This window comes from Hypanus sabinus, chromosome 8, assembly GCF_030144855.1.
Source record: "Hypanus sabinus isolate sHypSab1 chromosome 8, sHypSab1.hap1, whole genome shotgun sequence".
In the NCBI taxonomy this organism is placed as follows: Eukaryota; Metazoa; Chordata; class Chondrichthyes; order Myliobatiformes; family Dasyatidae; genus Hypanus; species Hypanus sabinus.
Genome location: NC_082713.1, coordinates 144,990,338 through 145,012,714, shown reverse-complemented (window position 1 = coordinate 145,012,714; position 22,377 = coordinate 144,990,338). Strand labels below are relative to the sequence as shown.

Below are 22,377 nucleotides of genomic sequence, written 5' to 3'. Positions count from 1 at the left end.
TGCATTGAACTGCTGCTGCTAAGTTAACAAATTTCACATCACATGCTGGTAATAATAAACCTGATTCTGATTCTGAACAGAGCTTAATGAATATACCTCTTCAGCTTTTACTGTAGTGTAAAGGAGAAGAACGCAGAAAATGGAGGAAATAAGTAAAGATGCTTTGGACCACATATGAATTAGCAATGAGGAGATATTTGATGTCTTAAAGTGTATTAAAGAGTTAAGTCTCCAGGGAGAGGTTAATAAGTTTGAGACTTTATTCCTTGGAGTATAGGAGACTGAGAAGTAATCTTAGAGATGTATAAAATTATGATGGGTATAGATAGGGTTGAACGTGCTCAGTCTTTTCATCAGGATTGGGGAATCAAGAACTAATGAACATATTTTTAAGGTGGGGGGGAAGATATAATAGGTACTTGAGGTATTGCCTGTTGGAAGATCAAACCAGGGTAGGACTTATACATTGAATTTTAGGGTCTAGGGTGCAAGTAGCTTGCTGAAAATGGCGTCTCAGGTGGAGACAGTGGAGATGTCGTCATTTGGCACATCGGTCGGTGGATTGAGAACAGGAGTTGGAATATTACGTTGCAGATATATAGGGCCTCTCTTACAGTATTGTGAACAGTTTTGATCTCCCTGTTATAGAAAAGAGGCTGTAAACTAGAAAGAGTGCAGAAAATATTTACCAGAATGTTGCCTGGAATTGGGGGCCTGAATTACAAAGAGAGGTTGTTGATTAGGATTTTATTCCCTGGAACATAGGTTATGGGGGGGGGGGGGTGACTTGATAGAGAGATAATGAGGGTCATAGATATGGTGAAAGCACATTGTTTTTAACACCTCCTCCTTTCCCAGGGAAGAGGTATTAAAAATAAGGGGGGTGCGTAGGTTTAAGATCAGTGGTGTTTATTTGGAATGAATGGCAGGTGTATTAGCAACATTTAAAAACAATCTATTTAAAGTACATGGATAGGAGAGGTTTAGAGAACCATTGGACAAATGCAGCAGACAGTATCAGCTCAATGGGTTACACAGTTGATATGGACAATTTGGGCCAAAAGGCCTGCTTCCAAGCAAGAAGACTGACTTACACTACTCCTCATAACTTAGACCTGGTATAAGTGAAATTAACTTGTGCTATACCACTCCTTGTTCAGGATTATCCTTAGTACAGAGAGGAAATTAAGAACCTGGTGGCATGGTGCAAAGACAATAACCTATCCCTCAACGTCAGCAAGACGAAGTGATTGGTTGTTGACTTCAGGAGGAGTAGCGGACCGCACAACCCCATCTACTTCGGTGGTGCACAGGTGGAACAGGTCAAAAGCTTTAAGTTCCTCGGGGTGAATATCACAAATGACCTGACTTGGTCTAACCAAGCAGAGTCCACTGCCAAGAAGGCCCACCAGTGCCTTTACTTCCTGAGAAAGCTGAAGAAATTTGGCCTGTCCCCTAAAACCCTCACTGATTTTTATAGGTGCACCGTAGAAAGCATTCTTCTAGGGTGCATAACAACCTGGTATGGAAGTTGTCCTGTTCAAGATCGGAAGAAGCTGCAGAAGATCGTGAACACAGCCCAGCACATCACACAAACCAATCTTCCATCCTTGGACTCACTTTACACCACACGCTGTCGCAGCAGTACTGTCAGGATAATCAAGAATAAGTCCCACCCAGCCAACACACTTTTTGTCCCACTTCCCTCCGGGAGAAGATTCAGGAGCATTAAGATATGTACGGCCAGATTTGGGAACAGCTTCTTTCCAACTGTGATAAGACTGCTGAACGGATCCTGACCTGGATCTGGACCGTATCTTCCAAATATCTGGACCTGACTTGCACTACCGTACTTTCCCTTTTTTGTTTTCTAATTGTGATTTATAATTTAAATTTTTATTATATTTACTTTGATTTGTACTTCAGGGGGCACAAAGCACAAAAACATATCACTGTGATGATTGTACGCTCTAGTATCAATTGTTTGGTGACAATAAAGTATTTGTATTGTATTGTATTTGTATCATTTGTAGCAGCTCCTCCACCTCAAGCTGAGTTGCATTGCCTAAAATAGAGCTCCGTATTCAGATGTAGTCTGATTTATGTAACTGGCTTTATTGTAGTTGACTGTGGTGAATTGGCTATTTGTCATGAATCACAGCTGTTATCTATAAAGTTGTTTTTCTATTTTCTGCAGAATGTGGCTTAAGTGAAAACAGTTAATCTTTTTAAAAAAAGTACAAAATACTGTTTTATGGCAAAGATACATTAACATTGAGTTTCTATAGCTTATATATACTTATATACTTCTATAGCTTATATATACCTTACTGAGACCATATATTTAAAAGCATATATGATTTAGGCTGCATACTGGAGAAATGTGTGGAAATGGGGAGGATACAAGTTCAACTGTCTGAAATGAGAATATGACAACATAGTTGAAAGAATCTGGTTTATTACCACAAAAATGTTAAAAGAGCTTAAAGACCATAAAGATGGGAAGAGAGTATGCAGAAACAAATTTGTGATAGTCCAGGAACAATTATGCAAAATGAAGTGCAAGAGATTAAAAACAGGATTGAAAAAGTTCACAATTTGCTGGACCATGAACTGCATGACTTTGGAGAGCAACAGAAGTAAACGATGGGAACAGATGAAGGCAGATGGCATTTAGGGTATTGTTCAGGTGAGGTACAAAATCAATAAAGACTATGTTGTTACGTTGAAATGTGTACTTTCAAGTGGTAATATCTCTTAATAATCCACCCATTCAATAATGGTTAGTGAGTAATATGCTGCAGCAAAATATACGTGCATATTCTATGAATTTTTTATTTTTTCATTATTTTCTTCACATTCATAAGCTGTCAATATGTGCTATGCTGAGACACCAAGTGGAAGCAAATCAGTTGTCACATGAGTAGTCTAGTCTGGTCCCACTCACTTCCCAGCTTCGAGGCACAGCAACAAGTTGTTTCAGCCCTCTAACACTGACAACCAAAGATCAAGTCTTGTTTATCAATGAATTTGTATACAGGAAAGGGATCAGTGGCACATTGCATTCTATCAGCCGGTGACTGAGCCACACATGCAAAATCCATTCATCACTTTACTCAGAGAGCTACAGCATGTATTGGCACCAATAATGCAGAGTTATGTGTGTGTATTTCCACTTACCACTTTACAACCTCTGCCTCTACTTCCCTACTCTTCTGACCAGGCTCCATCTGCCATTTTTTTCTCCCCTTCATAATAAGCTTGATGTGGGCAGTTCATATGATGTATATCTACATTGATCTTACCAATCACAAAAAGCAAAGGAACATTGGCATCCAAGGCAGTCCAGAAAATTGGCTCAGTCAAGGAACCAAAAGATAATGGTTACCAGGCTGTTACCTGTACGATTCCACAAGGCTTAACACAATATTTGACCATAAGGAAGGGGAAAGCTAGCGGATATAGCGAGTCTTATCAGTTGGCCAAAACATGTCAAATGGAATTTGATGCAGTGCTGCACAATGCAAGCAACATATAGTACTCAAGATAAGATTTGGAGTGTTATTAAGAGACACAAGTTCCTTGTATTGTCAGTTCACATATCCTTTAAAAAAAAATAGAACAGGACAGCTAGTTGCTTAAAAAGAAACATATGGGATACTTTTTCTATTAGCTAAGGCATGATATTTTTTTAAAAGACAAGAGGAGGAGATTTACAATGCTGCCAGCATTAAGAACCATTAGCTGAGGAAAGATTAGATGGTCCGAGTTTTCTTTAAATAACAAAAGAGTCAGAGAAATACTTAAATTTAAAATATTGTATATCTACATTATTAGATAAACAGGAGGGACCACTTGCCCTTCAGTGAGGCATAAAAAACAAAGTAGGAGCATAGACTTAAAGAAATAGGAAGAATGAGGAAATACTCTGTGGGTAGAGAAAAAAAAATCACTATATGGTTAAAAACAGAAACCCACACTGCAATTTACAATGCCTGGATGTGTACTTCAAGAATACACATCATGATCTGCAAGGGCTTAAAATGGAACACTTGGTTTAAAATGGAATGAATGGGTATGTCAGGCAGGATGGACCAAAGGGCCTCCTACTGCAAATTTTCTATTATTTCAGTAGGAACTGGTTAGCTAATTTTCCTCAGCAACAGTAAGTGGAAAAAATGTTGAATTTTTAATGATTTTTTGCAAGGTATCCAAAATTTTATCCTTGTGAATCTATTATATAAACTATAGCACATCTGGATCTCAACCATAAAAGGTAAAATTAAAATTCCCCATTAACCTATCATATCCAGCAATTTAGCAGCAAGAGAAAGGCAAGAAATCAAAATGACACTTTAAATCAGACAACCAGTAATTGAGAAACACATGTACATCCGCATTGAATTACATAAATTTTGACAGCAGACTATCAGAGAATCTGGCTACAGATTCTATACTGATTTGTAAAATTCTGTCTCATTTCCTTGTTCTTTTCCCTATACTAGATTTTGCATACTAACTTAAATAAATGAGATGAAAGGCCACAAAAACAAATTTAAACATCTTATTAAAAGGATTAAGACCAAGCACTGTTTGGACTCATTTCTGAATAACACTTTAAAGGGAAATATTCACAACGTTCTACTTTAATTTTGGTAATTTTATTTCACCTTACTGTACATTGATGTGAAAGATTTATGTAAAGTACATATTCAAGAGGTGTGAAATTGGCGAGTGTCACCATAATTCAATAGAAAGGAATGGTAAAATTAATTTTAGAAAAAACAGGTACAGTAATGTTTTAATTTCTTACATTGAAGCTTACTTGAAATTACCAATTTCCAGATTTCAAGCAGTTTTATTGACAAAATCAATACTCCTTAGAAACTGACTAAACCTACTGATAGGGCTCTTAGCTTGAAGACCAAATTACTGTTACTTTAACAATCTGGAATTAAAACAAAATTCCTTTAACAGACAGCCGGATAACCATTTAAAACAGGACTGTAACACAGGAATATAGTGGACATCAGGCAAAGAGAATTTTCTTTTTACGAAACTGAACATAACACTTCATCATCAGACATTTGAAATTGAATCTGGGACAACGCTGTCCAAATCTGCAAGGTGTAGAAGTTGTAAATTAAAATGTTGTTTTGAACTCTGAGAAAGTTTTAAATAAACTGCACTGCAACGTTCACAGCTACCATTTAAAGGGTAATCCTGCTACAGATTCTCACTTCACATAAACTGTTTTAATCACAATTCAAGTGGTAATTTTTTAAAATGCACAGATTGCAATCTACATTAACAAAACAAGACCGAGAATGCAACTTTAAGAGCCAACAAGCACATTAGTGCTGGTCAATTTTCCATGGTCTTTCAGGTACTGCATGATATGTGGCCGTCTTCGCCAAGTTGCTTTGAGTCCATATTCATGTTCTGGTGTGTCCTGGACAAAAACATCTGCTGATGTAGCTTTGTCAGAAAAGTCATTTAGTCCAGAACACTTGTCTATGCAATCTAACAGTCCACAAGGGAGAGGAGTTATATTGCGTTTATTCAATTCATTATTTCTTAGTACACTACAAATATTTTTCTGGAAGGCGGCTGGTGAGGGCATACCATCAGCTGTGGGAGTGCTAACATGCGGTAAAGTGAACTCATCAGATGACTGAGATGAGTGCTCTGAAAGTGAAATTTCTGTTTCATCTGAGTCTACTCCCATTTGCTTGTTGATTGAATTCAATGGATGGCAGAAACTAGATCTTTTCACAGGTATATTCCCAGCTGTACTTTTGCCAACCAAACTTCTCTTTGCTGCAGATCTTAGACTATATTTCTGCTTGTCCAGTGCATCTAAATTCTGAGCTTTTCCAAAGGTGTTAACTTTACGCCATTGGCTCTTGCTTCCCAAGAATGATGTTTTATTTGTTCTGAATGCAACTTTTCCACTGGTTTTAACATTCTGACAGGTGCTAAATTCAACTTTGTGGTTTTCCTTCTGAACAGGTATCCCTCCATTACCAAGAAATGTCAAAGGAACAAAACTCCTTCTCCCAGAACCTGGTTTTGATGAAACACTCTGTTTGCTGTAGACTTTATGATGTTTCACTCTATTAGATTTTTGTTTGCATCTTGGTGTTGTAGTATCAAACTCTGGCAGCACCTGGGGGAAATGAAGGCAAGAAAAATAACTAAACAGTAACAAAAATCCAAACAGTTGGCATTATCTTACACGACTATCACAGCAATCAAATCCACCCAACAGAGTCTTCAAAATCAAATATTTTGCAACAGGTTTAATGAAGGTGGTTGGGTGGTGAGAATGAAATTACTTAATTGTCCACATGCCAACAATATATTATTTTGAAAGGCGCAGCAAATTAGCTGTATTTTTTTTTTCAAATACAGTCATAGAGCCAGCAATGAGTCTTGCGGAGTATATGATTATATGGATCTGACCACAAAGAGGAAAAATAGTTCAACAATTTGTAATAATTACACTACTTACAATCTAACATTAAGCATGTACTTTATCATAACATTTAAAATTGCTTAGGGAATTTTGGCATAATGGAAGAAAGTTAATAAATCCTTCAAATAAGAGAACAAAAGGTACAAATATGACACACCCACGTGAATGCAGATCTCTGGTCAACAGGTATACAGGAAACTTGGCGGGGGTTTACTGCAGATGGTAGAGACGAGACTTCCTTGTACTTTTCTTTCTTTAGTGGACTCTCCAGGAACAGCAAGGCTGGTTTCTTGGATTGGCTGAGCTTCTTTTTACGGGGCATCAAGCACCCAACATCTTGGTCTCAGTATTGAAAGGGGGGGGGGGGGAGAAGAAGAAAAAGTTAAATGGTTATTTAACAATAAACTGTGTTTCCTATCGTAGTTTATTAGGTTAAGTAGCTAAGCAATATAGATAAATATGACACCAATATCTTTGGTCTCTGTATATTTCAACTAAAAAAGAGAATAATATAATATTTGGGAGAAAGGATTTGCAGAGTGAATATACTCGAGTTAATAGAACAATTTGGTTGCCTCATTTTAATACACACACATGCACAAAATTATTGTAACAGTCAACTTCAAGAGAATAAAATTGTACCACCCTTCATGAACCCAAAAGACAAAATTCAAAGTAAATTTATTATCAAATACATATACAACTGAGATTCATTTTCTTGTGCACATATCCAATAATCATAATAGAGTCAATGAAGACTGCCGGGCAACCAGTGTGCAAAAGACAACAAATTGCAAATACAAAAGAAAAAATAGATAATAAATATTGAGCAATAAATATAGCAATAAATAATAGCAATAAATATTGAGAACATGAGATAAAGTGTCTTTGAAAGTGAGTCCATAGATTGTGAGAACGGTTCAGTGTTGTAGTGAATGAAATTATCCCCTCTGGTTCAAGGGACAAAACCCAAGGTTGCTGTACCTCCTTCCTGACGGCAGCAGCAAGAAGAGAGCATGACCTGGGTGGTGGGAGTCCCTGATTATGGATGCTGCTTTATTGTGACAATGCTCCATGTAGATGAATGGAGAGGGCTTTACCCAAGATGGTCTGGGCCATATCCACTACTCTTTGTAGAATTTTCTGATCAAGTTCATTGGTGTTTCCATGCCAGGCTCTGCTGGAGCCAGTCAATATACTCTCCACTGCACATCTATGGAAGTTTGTGAAAGTTTTAGATGTAATGCCAAATCTTTGCAAACATCCAAGGAAGTAGAGGGGCTGCCATGCTTTCTACAAAATTGCACTTACATGATAAGGACACTTATCAGGTCCTCTGCAATGAGGAATGCTGTCCCTTTCCATCTCTGAACCTGATAAGGACCAGCTCATGGACCTCTGGTTTCATCTTAAGTTATAAATGTCTGCCAAATTGTAATTGACAACAGCATCAAGGCAGATAGATGTCAGATATTTTGCTTTTATCAACAGTAAAGAAGGCAAAGCTTAGGAGGGTTACTGGCATCTAACGGCGACTCCTTTGCTTGCATCTTCGGAAACAGCTCTATTTCCATCTTTGATATCTCTATTTTTCCCTTTAAGGGTTCTTTTGAAGACCCTGATCCGGAGTTACACGCTGACTATGGTTCTTTGTGAGAATGGGACCCAACTAGTCATTGTTCGGAACACTAAAGGCTCAGCCCAAGAGTCCGGCTCGAATTCGGACGCCTAGGATCTCGGGGCTCTGGAGACGGGCGGATCGAGGGTCGGTGTCACGACAGGAGTCCCGTGTGCTGTTGGGGGAGTCGGGATACCTGCTGTCTGCCTGGAGACCCAGGATCTTTGCGATCTTCAGGCACAGAGTTTGAAAAAAAGCGATGTAACGGACTTCTAATGTCATAAGTGAGTTGTTTGTTATGTCTCTCTGCTCGCTGGGAAAATGGAGACACCTCTTTCTCCTTTAATAGGGAGAGAGAGAGAGAGCTAGAACCTGTGGTAGGTCAAATACCGGGTGAAACATGAAGTCTTTGGGGTAACCGCAAGTCTCTGTTTTTGCTATCACTTTGTGGACGCTTGAGCGCTCGGTGGCGGTGCCGATGCTTGCTGTTTTTTGCCGGGGGGTGGGTCGAGAAGTGGGGATTATTGCTGGCTGCTGCTTACGTGCGGGGGGGGGGGGGGGAGTTGGGGGTGGGGACATTTAATTGTTGTTCATTCTTTGGGGCAAGAAAAAGCATTTCAGGATGTATACATTTCTCTGACATCAACTTATACCTTTGAATTACAAAAGGCACTATCCCACAAACAGCAACAATGTTCGTCGTCAAGTAGTATTTGATGCAAGAAGGGTTGCCAAAAAAAAGAGAGAATTCCCTGTCATTCTGCAGACTCTACCATCAGCTTATCTAAACTGGCAAATGAAACCTTGTTTTAACACCGTATTCTTAAAGTGTCACTAAAGTGATGGCTTAAATCCACACGTTCCAACTCAGACAAAAGCAATTAGAGTGAAACTGACTAGTGAATCAAATGGTGGATAAATCTCCACAATCAGTAGTTCTAATTTGACTGAATTAACACAAGGCAAATAAGGGCTGTTATCAGTAGATAGACAAAGCTATCAATTAATCCCAATGCTATTTCCATTATTGTTTGCCTATTCATAGGAGTAGTGCTCATTTTGGATAAGGAATACATTATTTATTTTTTTTTACAGGATCTGATTGCCACTGGCAAAGCCAGCCTCAAATATCCTCCATAATTTGGTGATGAGCCACTTCCTTGAACAGTCTTTGAAGTAAAGGTACACCCACAATGCTGTTGTGGAGAGAGCTTCAGGATTTAAACCCAATAATGGAACATTATTTTCAAGTCAGGATAACGTTGGAGTAGTTTAGGCAAGTAACTGCAGTGACATTTGAGAAGGGAATAAACATTTGGAGTTTATTATGGTCTTTCCTTTTAATCCAATTTTTAAAATTTGAAAGAAATTGTCCACACTGTAAAACTTAATTATTTAATACATCTGAATTTAAGAGCAAGAAATTGGACAACTTTATAGATTAAAATTCTATTTAAAAATGCAGATTTTGAGAAAATTTGAGAGAGAACTTTTTCCAGTCAGTGAGTAATTGGAATCTGGAATACAGTATCTGAAGGGGTGATGAGGCAAGTCATCAAAAATTACTTCAATATTTAACTAAGCATTTGAAGCATTTGAAGTCTACCAGCCAAATGTTGGAAAGTGGAGTCAGTATGGTTAGGCAATTGATGGTCAGCATGGACACATTGAGCTTATTTTTGTGCTCTCTAAATCAAGCATTCTTATGTGATCTGCTCTCAATAAAGAGAAGAAATTTCACCAATGGGGTTATCAAGAAGCATTTTCTTTCCAAAACATGGTCACTGACGCCCAGTTCGAATTTCATCCAGGTTATTCAGGTCCAGACCTCATCAGTGTTGGTTCAAAGACAAACCCAAAAGCCGAATTCCAGAGGTGATAAAAGATCAACATCAAATTGAATTAGAAAGGATACATACTTGTTGGCCAGCACGGATATCGTGGGCCAAAGTGCCCACTTTCATGCTGTTTCACTCATTCCCAAAATTCTGGAAGAAGTTACTTCACCTACTCATTGAAGTGAATGGCATAAACAAAGACGAGAAACACATTAAAATTTAGAGAAAAGGTGCAAAACCAAAGTAACCAAGTCCAATGGATTATTGACCATTATCTGAAAAGGTGTTGGGACAAAACCAAAATGCAATAGCTCCCTGAAAGTGGCTATCCAGGTTGACAGGGTGGTTAAGAAGGCATATGGCATGCTTAATCAGAGGGACTGACTTCAAAAGTTAGGAAGTTATGTTGCAGCTTTATAAAACTAGTTAGGCCACATCTGGAGCATGCATACAGTTCTGGTCACCCCACTATAGGAAGGATGTTGAGGCTTTGGAGAGGCTGCAGGTAGAGGTTTATCAGGATGCGCCTGGTTTAAAGAGCATGTTCTATAATGATAGGTTCGACAGACTTGGGTTATTTTCTCTGGGCAGCAGAGGCTGAGGGGATTTATTAGAGTTTTATAAGATTTTGAGAGGGGTAGTTAGAAAAGAGAGGCAGTCTATCTTTCCCAGGTTTGAAATGTTTACCAGAGGACATGCATTTAAGGTGAGAAGGGGTAGGTTCAAAGGAGATGTGAGGGGCATTGATTTCTTTTTAAATATAAACACAGAGTAGTGGGTGCCTGGAATGATGGTAGAGGAAAATACATTAGGGATTTTTAAGAGACTTTTAGATAGGCACATGAATGAGAGAGAAATGGAATGATATGGACATTGTGTAGGCAGAAGGAATTACTTTAGCTGGTCATTAGATTACTAATTTAATCGGTTCAGCACATCATTGTGGGTTCTGTGCTGTACTGTTCTATGTTCTGTTTCAGATGTACAAAATCCAAACAGAGCACAATCTGAATTTATAGCTTTGTGCATCTCGAAAAAAATGATCATCTTTTGGGAGAATACAGTGCAGTTTCAGCGGTATATTCAGGCTGAGAGTTAAATTGTGAAAATAAGCTCTGCAAGTTTATTTGGATGTTCTAGACTCCGTGTTGGAAGTTGAAAAGTGGATCTTTTAAGATTTTCCTTTTGATAGAAAAACTGCTTCCTCTAGTGGCTGAATTCAGAATGACAGACAATAATCTAAAGAAATCAAGCTAAATTCATGAGGAAGCCATTCCCTACCTGTGCTCCAATCTTCACATTGATTATCTGAAAAGTTCTGCAGCCATTGGGATAAACAGAGCCTCAACTGGATCTGTTTATCCTAAATATTCAAGGATCTCAATACTTACTTTCAGTGATTTCTTCATTTCACTGATCATTTTGATAGTAGTGTACATCCCATCACAGGCCAATGAGGAGCAGACTCTAGACAAGGGGTTCCCAACCTTTTTTATGCCATGGGCCAATACCATTTAGAAAGGGGTCCATGGACCCCCAGGTTGGGAAACCCCACTCTAGGCAAACTGAGCAATGTGATCAACAGACATGAAACAGCACATTTTGATGCTTCTCCCATCATTTTGAGGTATTTCAACCAGACCAGCTTAAAAAATCTCTAAATAATTATTACCAGCAAATCACTTGTAGTACTAGAGGAAGCAAAACATCGAACCACTGTTAAGCCACAATCAAGAGTGTTCTCCATGATATTCCAGGCCCACACTTCAGAAAGTCTGATCACCTGGCTATACTTCTATCCCCTGAGTATAGGCAGAGATTGAAGATTGCAGCACCAGTAGTGATGACCAAGGCGGCATGGACAAGGGAGGTGTAGCACCACTTACAGGACTACTCTGAGTCGGTGGACTAGACTGTATTCAGGGATTCATCTTCAAGTCTGAATGAGTACGTCACAGCTGACACTGACTTCATTAAGACCTGTGTGGAGGAGTGTGTGACTACGAGAACTTGCTGTACATACCCAAATCAAAAGCTAGGAGGTTCATAGTCTGCTGAGGGCTAGAGCTGTGGCATTCAAGCCTAGCGACCCATGTCTATGCAAGAAAACCAAGTACAACTTGCAGAGGGCTATTTCCAGAGCTAAGGAGGTTCTCGGCCCAAAACAACAACTGTGCTTATCTTTCCATTGATGCTGCCTGGCCTACTGAGTTCCTCCAGCATTTTGTGTGTTGCTTGAACAATTTCATGCAAGGTTGGAAGCAACATCGGATGCACGTCAACTCTGACAGGGTTTGCAGCCCATTACTTCCTACAAAGCGAAACCTAACATCACAAATAGCAGTGATGCTTCACTCTCAGACTAGCTCAATGCCTTTCATGTTCACTTTAAAAGGAAGAATAAAAATACTGCTATAAGAATCCCTGCAGCACCCTAGGACCCTGTGTCTTGGAGGCTGCGTCAGGCTGCCTTTCAAGAGGGTGAATACTTGCAAGGTGACAGGCCGACAGAGTACCTGGTTAGGCTCTGAAAACTTGCGCCAACCAACTAGAAGGGGTGTACAAAGACATTTTTAATCTCTCATTGCTATAATCGGAAGTTCCCACCTGCTTCAAAAGGGCAACAATTCTACCAGAGACCAAGAAGATTAGAGTGAGCCACCTTAACGTCTATCATCCAGTAGCACTCACATCTATGGTAATGCAGTGCTTTGAGAAGTCATTTATGCCTAGAATCAACACCTGCCTCAGCAAAGACCTGGACCCACTGCAATTTGCCTACCACTATAATAGGTCAATAGTGGACACAATCTCATTGGCTCTCCACGTGCCCTTGGAGTACCTGAACAATACAAATACGTATGTCAGGGTGCTGTTTGTTGACTAAAGCTCAGCATTTAACACCATCATTTCTATAGTTCTGATCAAAAAGCTCTAAAACCTGGGCCTCTGTACCTCCCTCTGCAACTGGATCCTGGACTTCCAAAACGGAATACCACAATCTGTGCAGATTGGAAATAACATCTTCTCGCTAACAATCAACACTGGCGCTCCTCAGGAACGTGTGCATACCCTACTGCTCTACTCTCTTTACACCCATGACTGCATGGCCAGGCACAGCCCAAATACCATCTATAGATTTGCTGACGATACAACTATTGTTGGCAGAATCTCAGATGGTGACAAGAGGGTGTACAGGAGTGAGATATACCCGTTAGTTGAATGGTTAAATTAATCAGCTCCATCATGGGAACTAGCCTCGGTAGTATTCATGGCATCTTCATGATGCAGTGCCCATCATTAAGGACCCCCATCACCCAGGGCATGCCCTCTTCTCATTGCTGACACCAGGAAGGAGGTACAGAAGCCTAAAGGCACACAATGATTCATGAACAGCTTCTTTCCCTCTGCCATCCATTTTCTGAATTGAACCCATGAACACTTCCTCACTACTTTTATAGTTCTATTTTTTGAACTAATTTATTTTAACTATTTAATTTATATACTTACTGTATTTCAGCTTTCCCCCTCTATTAACGCGTATTGCACTGAACTGCTTCTACAAAGTTAACAAGTTTCACAACACATGCCAGTGATATTAAACCGGATTTTGAAACCAGTTGTTCACAAAAGTTGTAATTGAAAGTTGAAATTGATTCATCATCTAATTGAATGACACACCTAGTTCGCAAAGCTGAAGAGTTACATTCTAGTGGAATCAGATAAAGAAAGCAGATTTTCTGAAAATTATTTTAAAGCCAACAGCCCAAGAAACTAGTCATAACGGGCCCTAACAATGTTAAATCTGAGGCTTCAATACATTAGACTGCAAATAGAATATATATATATATTCCCCCTTTCAGTTAAGTATAAATTTCAATATTATAAACTACAGTACATTAAACCAGTTGTTCTTAGGATAATAGTTTCTATACATTAGTCATACAGCATGGGAACAGGTCCATGTCTGTCAAAATACTCCATCCAAGCTAGTCCCGTTTCCAAACATTTGCCCAATACTCTAAATCTATCCAATCTATGTACTAATCTTTTTTTTAAAGCTATTATTGTGCCTGCCTCCGCCACTTAAACTGGCAGCTCATTCCACATAGATACAACCCTTTGTTTAATCGAAGTTGCTCTAAATTTTAAGAAATATCTGAGGAATAATTCAGAAGACTTTATCTGAGAGCAGTGTTTGTACTTCAATGGAAAGACACTATAAAAAAAAATCCCCTTTCCCAATTATAAAGAATTTCAACTTGAATAAAATTATAAAATATTTTAGGAAAAGGTCACACATAGCTCATTTGTGATCCAACAGTCATTACATTGATGATATTTTAAATATGCACCTGTTTTTAAATGTAGTATTTGTGCCTTTGTAATGATTGTGATGATTGATTGCTGCAGCAGTTTCTTTCCCCGAATATCTTGCTGCATCAATCTGTGAAGAGATGTTGAATATTTCTTATAAAATCCCAATTCTTGAATTTAACATTACCCCATTACAATAATCTACCATTTAATTTATTTTGTTTTCAACAGACCTCACATTCATAAGTGTTGCAACCAATTATGCCTCCAGCTAAGGAATGCAACTTCATCTCCTCAAAATTAAACCACTTTTTTTTACAATTTAATTGTGTTTTCTTCTGGACCATGCTACTTCATAAAAGTTCATTGGGTGCTTTCCAGCTATTTCTAATGACAGGAAAATAAGTATTTCGGGTTGTTACAATTGTCTATCGTTATTTGATAATAAAAAGGAGTAGTTTGTTCCACAGAGTTATACGGTACAGAATTACCTCAGTTGAATGAATTACTTCCACTAAACAATCCACATTCTTATTCCTTGCTAGATTGTGCTGGCCTACACAATATGCCCGCTGTTGTTCTTAACCAGTAACCATAGTATTTTTGTCTCACCCAGCTACTACGACCACCAATATACTACTCTTCTCCCTTATAACACTCACGTATATAACACTATCCTCCGGGACACCATTTTTAGTTCCTAGTAGTATTAATACTACTACATACGACCCCCATGTTCAATCATCTAACAGCAATCCCTGCCCCGTGTTCCTGGCTGAACTTTGCACATCTTTCAGACGACATTCCGACTACCAGAACATCGAAAGCCCGTACCCGGATAAACAGTACCTTCTCAGCAGCTCGAAACGCTCGCCTCGCCTCCCACCATTGACCGGTAACTGTTGCACCAACCCGCCTTCTCCCATTGGCCCGCGGCCGTCACCACGCCCCCAGCGCCAGACGCTTCGGCTTCCCCATTCGCCGTTTGCATCCCACCTGACCCTCAAACCGCCGTGTCATTGGTTCGAGGGGCAGAACGCTGGAAATTCAAACAAAATCGAACCGCCGGCAAACTGTTACAAGGAACCCAGAGGCAGTCCGGCGGCCTGGCCAGAGCGACCGCGCACAGGCCGGAGGGGTGGCCCCGATCAAAGCACGGGAACCCGCACAACGCAGTCCGGCTGGGACGCCGCCGCCGTCGCCGTCGCCGGAATGCCCCCGATCGTAAACTAAGACAGGGTCGAGGTCACTTTGCGGGACTCGCTAATATGCAGGTGAGCGCAGAGAGCATCCGGCCGATTCCGGACAGTATTCGACCCGCTCTGCCGTTTCCGCACCGATGCTTATCTGACCTTCCAGCCCACGGGCGGTGCTGCTGCAGGCTGCCGCGTTCATAAATGTGACCATGTGCGCTGAACTATTCAGGTGACCACCTGAATGGACACATTCCTAGCTTAAGCCAACTGAAATCCAGTTCAACAGACAACCTGTCAGAGGAACCGATCAATATTAGTCCTGGTGCGGGACTTCGACAATTCCTTTGCTCAGCTGTGCTCACTTCCTGCGGCAGTTCTTTGCTGGTGAAGTTGGGTTCAGATGCTACCTCATGCAAAGCTACACGCGTAGTTTTAGTTTCTTGGGGTCGTTGATGATAGCGGCACATTTACTGTATTGGGACCTTGTAGAATATTTTACTAGAAACTGAGCAGACCCGTGATCCCCTTTAATGTCTGTCAAAAAGAGCGTAATCGCCCATTTCCGTTTCCTGAACTCGACTTTCTTCCATTCAGTTGTCAATTTCAAAATCCTTCCTCTCTTTTTTAAATATTGCTTGGCCCTAACAAATCGTCTATTGCGATCTTAACTTATAGGGACTTCTTAAACGTCTCTTAAGACCGGTTTCGTCACCTTTCCAAAATAAAAATTTGAATTCCAAGTTGACTGTAATCAACTGAAAACTTCCAGTCATTCTATTCTTAATGATAGATCTTACTATATTTCCCCGTAACAATTCCCTGATTACCTATTCTCACCCGCAAAGTGCTATGCCTAACTTCACACTTTAAAAGAGTACAGTAGTCCCAAATTCAAATCTCATGGTGAAAGACTATGAAATCTGCAGTTGTCTCAGCGACTTCCTTCAAAACTTTAGGGTGGACATCTGATCCCAATCACCTTTGGTATTGTTATTTTCTTGTCTAAATACTTTTCATTCATTGGCATGTATATTTAATTGTATACTTAATGTACTATGGGTCATATTTGGTCTATGATTTGTTACCTTTATTTTTGATTAAATGAAAATTTCTAAACATAATGTTGCAGGCACATCCTTGTACATTACTGAATGAGCTCCTGCTGCACTAAGAATGAAGGCCAGTCCGAGGAGGCCCTTGATTCTGAAACGGAGGAAACGTCCCCTGACCTTCAGTAACCCTGTGGATACAAAGGACAATGCTGCTGAGGAAAAAAGTCCTAGGAGCAAATGCAAATCTATGGCTGGAGATTTTGATGCAGCTAGTACCTGCCCAAGTAAAGATGTTTTGGGAACATCACTAAAAAACACAGCCAATGACATTCAAAAATTTCCAGAAGGGATTAGGATTGTAAACCATCCTTCAATTCCCAACACTCAAGTCGTGTTAATTCCGAGAAACGCTGATCTTCAAAGCATCATAGCAGCACTCACTGCGAAGGGAAAAGAAAGTGGCAGTAATGGTCCCAAGAAATTTATTCTTCTGAGTAGTAATGCAACTTCTCACCAAAGTCCGCTTTTGGGAAGTAATAATCCCTCGACCCAGAATGGTTTTCCTAATTTGTTAGAGAGCAGACAAAAATCTCTTGAGTTCCATGAAGAATCGAACATGAAAGCTACTGCTTCAGATGGGAAAGTGACGTTACTGGACTCTGCAAACAGTATCAGCATCAAAAAGGAGGAGATGTGCACCAACATCCCTGAAACATTGGTGCCATCAGCTTTGTATGATCTAGACACTGATACAGGTAAGAAACATTCCTTTGTGTTATTATTATTCCTGACAGAGAGGTTAACTGACAGTACATTATCTGGATAATTAAATACTAATCCGCAAGATTCTTTCTCATATTAAATACTATGTACAACGTTATCTCTGACAATCTATGTAGTGAAGAGGAGAATGTGTTAGCTGCACGTAGACAGTGCCTAAGGTCAGGATCAAGCCCGTGTATCTGCAGCTTGAGACAGCTGCACTAACTGCTGTGTACAATACTGTGGAACATAATTACAAGAGCACTTGTGATATTTTGACAATAGCTTTCAGAAAAGTAGAACCAGATCAATTTAAAGCCACATTCGCTACATTCACAGGATATAATGAATAGATAATATAAATTTCCGTGCAAGAGAAATCTGTGGAATTCATTGCCACAGACGGCTGTGGAGCTAAGTCTTTGGATATATTTAAAGTGGAGATTGTTAAGTTCTTGATTACTAAATGTGTGAAAGGTTACGAGGAGAAGGCAGGAGAATGGTGTTGAGAGGGATAATAAGTCAGAGATGATGAAATGCCGAACTGACTCGATGGACCATGTGGCCTCATACTGCTCCTATTTCATATGATCTTATAAATCGTTCAATTCTCTTTATTTTTACAGTTTACATTTGTCATTCTTCTATGTTAAATTTCATCTGCTATTGGTAGCCTTCTCTCAATTCATACACTTCCAAGTTTTAGTCCCATTTCAAGCTTTGCTTTGATAAAACCTGCAAGGTATAGGAGGCGATTTGGCCTATTGCGTCTGCTCTGCCATCTCATCATGGTTGATCGATTTTCTCCTTTGCCCCAATCTCCTGCCTTCTCCCCATATCGCTTCATGCCCTGACCAATCAAGAATCTATCAAACTCGCCTTAAATATGCATATAGATTAAGCCTCCACAGCTGCCTATGGCAATTAATTCCACAGATTCACTACTCTCTGGCTAAAGAAATTCCTCCTCATCTCTGTTCTAAAAGGACGCCCCTCTATTCTGAGGCTGTGTCCTCTGCTCTTCAATTCTCCCACCATAGGAAGCATCCTCTCCACATCCACTCTATCAAGCCCTTTCATCATTTGACAGACTTCAATGAGGTCACTCCTCATTCTTCTCAATTCCAGTGAATATGGGCCGACAGCCATCAAACGCTCTTAATATGACAAGCTATTTAAACCTGGAATCATCTCGATGATCCTCCTTTGAACAATTTCCATTTTCAGCACATCAGACTAATCAGAATAAGACTGAACAAGATGAGAATGGAGCTTAAGATAAGAGTGCTTAAGAATGGCCTGCTTTGCCTGGATTCAGCATTTCATTGACTGCATTTGAGTTTATCAAACCACTTACTGATCACCTACTAACAAGAAGGGCCGCCACTTCGGTGTAAAGCTAGCCAGTAGCCATAAGATGGCTTCCCTGCAAGTGTGATTGTGGTCTTGAGCAGCTGCATCTGGTAGAATTCAATCTCTCCCAAGCCCTTCACATCTCGAAACAGTCTCAAGACACGGGAATACCAGTTTGGAAAAAAAAATGAGTTGACAATATATCTGCAGAATGAGGCCCAAGAATATCAAAATCAGATTTAATATCACCGGTGTCTGTTGCAAAATTTGTTAACCTAGCGACAACAGTACCACGATAAATATATAAAAAGACCATTTACAGTAAGTACATATACGTATATTAAATAGTTAAATTAAAAATAGTGCAAAAGCAGAAATAATAATAATAAAAAGTAAGGTAGTGTTCATGGGTTTGATTTCCATCTTGAAATTGGATGGCAGGGGTGGAAGAATCTTGAATCACTGAGCATGTGCCTTCAGGCTTCCGTACTTCCTTCCTGGTGGTAGAAATGAGAAGAGGCCATGTCCAGGGTGATGAGGGTCCTTAACAATTGACACTACCTTTCTGAGGCACCGTTCCTTAAAGATGTCTTGGATCCAAAATGGGCTGACTAACTTTACATCTTTCTGTAGCTTTTGTGCAGTAACCTCCCCCCACACACCAAACAGTGATGCAGACTGTCAGAGTGCTCTCCTTGGTACATTTGTAGAAGTTTTTGAGTGTTTTAGGTGACAGACCAAATTGCCTCAAACTCCCAATGAAATATAGCTGCTGTCTTGCCTTCTTTGTAGCTGCATTATTATGTTGGGACAGGTTAGATCCTCAGAGATCTTGACACCCAGGAACTTGAATTTGCTCACCCTCTCCACTTCTGATCCCTCTATGAGGATTGGTTTGTGTTCCTTCGTCTTACCCTGCCTGAAGCTCTTTGTTCTTACTGACGTTGAGTGCAAGTTTGTTGCTACAACACCACTCAACTAGCAGGTATATCTCACTCCTGTACGCCCTCATATCTCCATTTAAGATCCTGCCAACAATGGTTGTATAATCAGCAAATTTGTATATGACATTTGAGCTATGCCTAGTCACACAGTTGTGGGTATAGATCAACCTGTGAGGAAGGAGTAGGACTGTGCTTTATTGCAGCTTTTAAAATCTATTTATTTATTTATCTATCTATCTATCTATTTATTTATTTATTTATTAAATTTTAGAAAATTACAAAGAATAAATGTGATGATAAAATAGTGAGAAAAATAATATTAACCCTCCCCCCTCCCCTTAACCCTCCCCTCCCCTTAACCCTTATCTAAAGAAAGAAAAAAAGGGAGAAAAAGGAGAAAAAGATTACCTGGATATCGGAGGATCCCCACATGCTCCATGGAGTTCAAAATAATTTTAATATTTATTTTTACTTTCCCCAATTACTTTATAATTTTATCTTCAAAGGACCTATGTATTTAATCCTATCTTTTGTAGGTACGGGAGCCAAATTTTCAAAAATATATCATATTCATTTCTTGTATGCAATTTTTTCAATTGGAATACAACTATGTATTTCATTATTACAACAATCCATAGTTAAATATAAATCAGATTTCCAGGTAACTGCGATAACTTTTTTAGCTACTGCCAATGCAATTTTTATAAATTTTTTCTGATACTTATTCAATTTAAGTTTTGGTATTGTCCCTTCAATGTCTCCTAATAAAAATAATACTGGACTATGTGGGAGTTGTACTCCAGTAATTTGTTCCAATAAAAGTCTTAAATTTATCCAAAATGGTTGAATTTTAAAACAAGACCAAGTAGAATGTAAAAAAATACCAATTTCTTGATTACATCGAAAACATTGGTCAGACATATTGGAATTTAATCTATTTATTTTCTGTGGTGTTATATATAATTGATGTAAAAAATTATATTGTATTAATCTAAGTCGAACATTTATTGTATTTCTCATACTATCAGAACATAATCTTGACCAGTTTTTTCCATCAATTTTAACATTCAAATCATATTCCCATTTTTGTCTTGATTTATGAATTCCTGATTTAATTGTCTGTTTTTGAATCAAATTATACATACAAGATGTACATTTTTAAATTTTTCCTTTTTGAAATAATATTTCTATTTCACTAGGTTTTGGCATCAACATTGTTTGTCCCAGCTTTTCTTGTAAATAAGCCTTTAATTGAAAATAACAGAAAAGAGTGTTATTTGATATTTTATATTTATTTTTTAATTGATCAAATGACATCTATACCTCCTTCAAAACAATCACCTATGTATTTAATCCCCTTTTGGAACCAATTATGTAAAAGTTTATTATCCATTGTAAAAGGAATAAGCCTATTTTGAATTAAAGTTCTTTTTGCTAATAAAGATTTCTTTATCTCATCGTCCATATTTACCTTATTCCATAAATCAATCAAGTGTCTTAATATAGGAGATTCTTTTTTTTCCCGTATCCATTTGGATTCCCATTTATATATAAAATCTTCTGGTATGTTTTCTCCTACCTTATCTAGTTCTATTCTAATCCATGCCGGTTTTTCTTCATCAAAAAAAGACGCAATAAATCTAAGTTGATTTGCTTTATAATAATTCTTAAAATTTTGACACCTTTCCTTTCCAAAGAAATTTCCTTACATATTTATTCAGTTCTTGAAAAAACTTCTGAGGTAAGTGTTTTATTGTAGTTATGGAAAAGATGTACTTCAGTGCAAGGGCAGATATGGAGGCACCTTTCAACATTTACTTATCAAGTTCTCAAAAATGGTGTTGGCCTAACATGCTGTGTACAGCATTATTTAACAAGGAGGTTTTGGGTCAAAAGCTGGGGTGAGAACCTTTGGATGATGAGCAGTAACAGGATTAGGCCTATCAGTCCTTTGAGTCTGCTCTGCCAATCTGTACATTCTATCGCAATGCCATATTCCCACACTGACCTCCTATCTCTTGATGTCTATGTGTATACAAGTTGTAAACTTGTATGATGAAGTATCTCCTATTCCCATTGTTATACTGTGATGATATCTTGTAACCTGAGACTGTGATTCCCTTGTTTAGAGTAAGAAACATGCAGGGAATGACAGGAGCAATACATCTGGCTGCTCGGGATATCCTCACGACGGAATATTCGCGGGCTTTGTTTGCACATGTGTCAGCTAGAGTTGAGGAAAAGCTTTTTCACCCAGAGAATTGTGGATCTGTGGAATGCTCTGCCTCAGAAGGCAGTGGAGGCCAATTCTCTGGATGCTTTCGAGAAAGAGTTAAATACAGCTCTTAAAGATTGCGGAGTCAAGGGAAATGGGGGGGAAGTCAGGAACAGGGTATTGATGTGGTGATGCACCATCAATAACTCACACTGAGACGTAAGGCGAGATATCGGCTTTTATTGACTGGAAGAAGGAACCAGGAGTGAGTGTCCATCATACTATGTCCTGGAGACTGAGGCCGAGCGTCAGGCCTCAGATCGCCTTTATACAGGGGCCTGTGGGAGGAGCCACAGGAGCATTCAGCAGGGGGCGTGTCCAGACAGGCACAGAGTTCACCACATGTGGATGATCAGCCATGACCACAGTGAATGGCGGTGCTGGCTTGAGGGGCCGAATGGCCGGCTCCTGCATCTATTGTCTATCTCGTATCCTTTTTTCCTTCCTTGCTCCTATTTCCACCAATACAAAGCACCCAAAAAAACATCTTATGTGGCAACTGTCTACATCTCACCATGCCACACAAGTTGAAAGACCATTTGTG

At 39.2% G+C, this 22,377-nt stretch overlaps 2 protein-coding genes across 7 annotated transcripts in view; one reads left to right on the top strand and one right to left on the bottom strand.

Moving 5' to 3' along the window:
• Positions 1-2,330: 2,330 nt before the first annotated feature.
• Positions 2,331-15,219, bottom strand: LOC132398534 (RAD9, HUS1, RAD1-interacting nuclear orphan protein 1-like). 5 transcript variants are annotated; one of them, XM_059978146.1, is made up of 4 exons: positions 15,101-15,219; positions 14,290-14,381; positions 6,636-6,814; positions 2,331-6,169 (listed from the first exon to the last, which is right to left on the bottom strand). In XM_059978146.1, exons 1-4 carry the CDS (start codon positions 15,175-15,177, stop codon positions 5,336-5,338), a joined length of 1,182 nt encoding a protein of 393 aa, XP_059834129.1. In that variant the 5' UTR covers positions 15,178-15,219; the 3' UTR covers positions 2,331-5,335. The 5 variants fall into 5 exon arrangements, with proteins under 5 accessions (XP_059834129.1, XP_059834128.1, XP_059834131.1 ...); XM_059978145.1 differs by having other exon boundaries at positions 3,785-6,169; positions 6,636-6,820; XM_059978148.1 differs by lacking the exon at positions 15,101-15,219 and adding an exon at positions 15,086-15,089 and having other exon boundaries at positions 3,786-6,169; positions 6,636-6,820.
• A 163-nt stretch (positions 15,220-15,382) lies between these two features.
• Positions 15,383-22,377, top strand: part of foxm1 (forkhead box M1) — a 33,238-nt gene continuing 26,243 nt past the window's right edge. The window contains exons 1-2 of one of the 2 annotated variants that reach the window (XM_059978139.1): positions 15,383-15,525; positions 16,577-17,254. In XM_059978139.1, the coding sequence (XP_059834122.1) occupies positions 16,621-17,254 (634 nt within the window). In that variant the 5' untranslated portion in view covers positions 15,383-15,525; positions 16,577-16,620. Of the gene's footprint in view, positions 15,526-16,360; positions 16,432-16,576; positions 17,255-22,377 lie in introns of those variants that run through there. The other variant, XM_059978140.1, reaches the window with a different exon arrangement.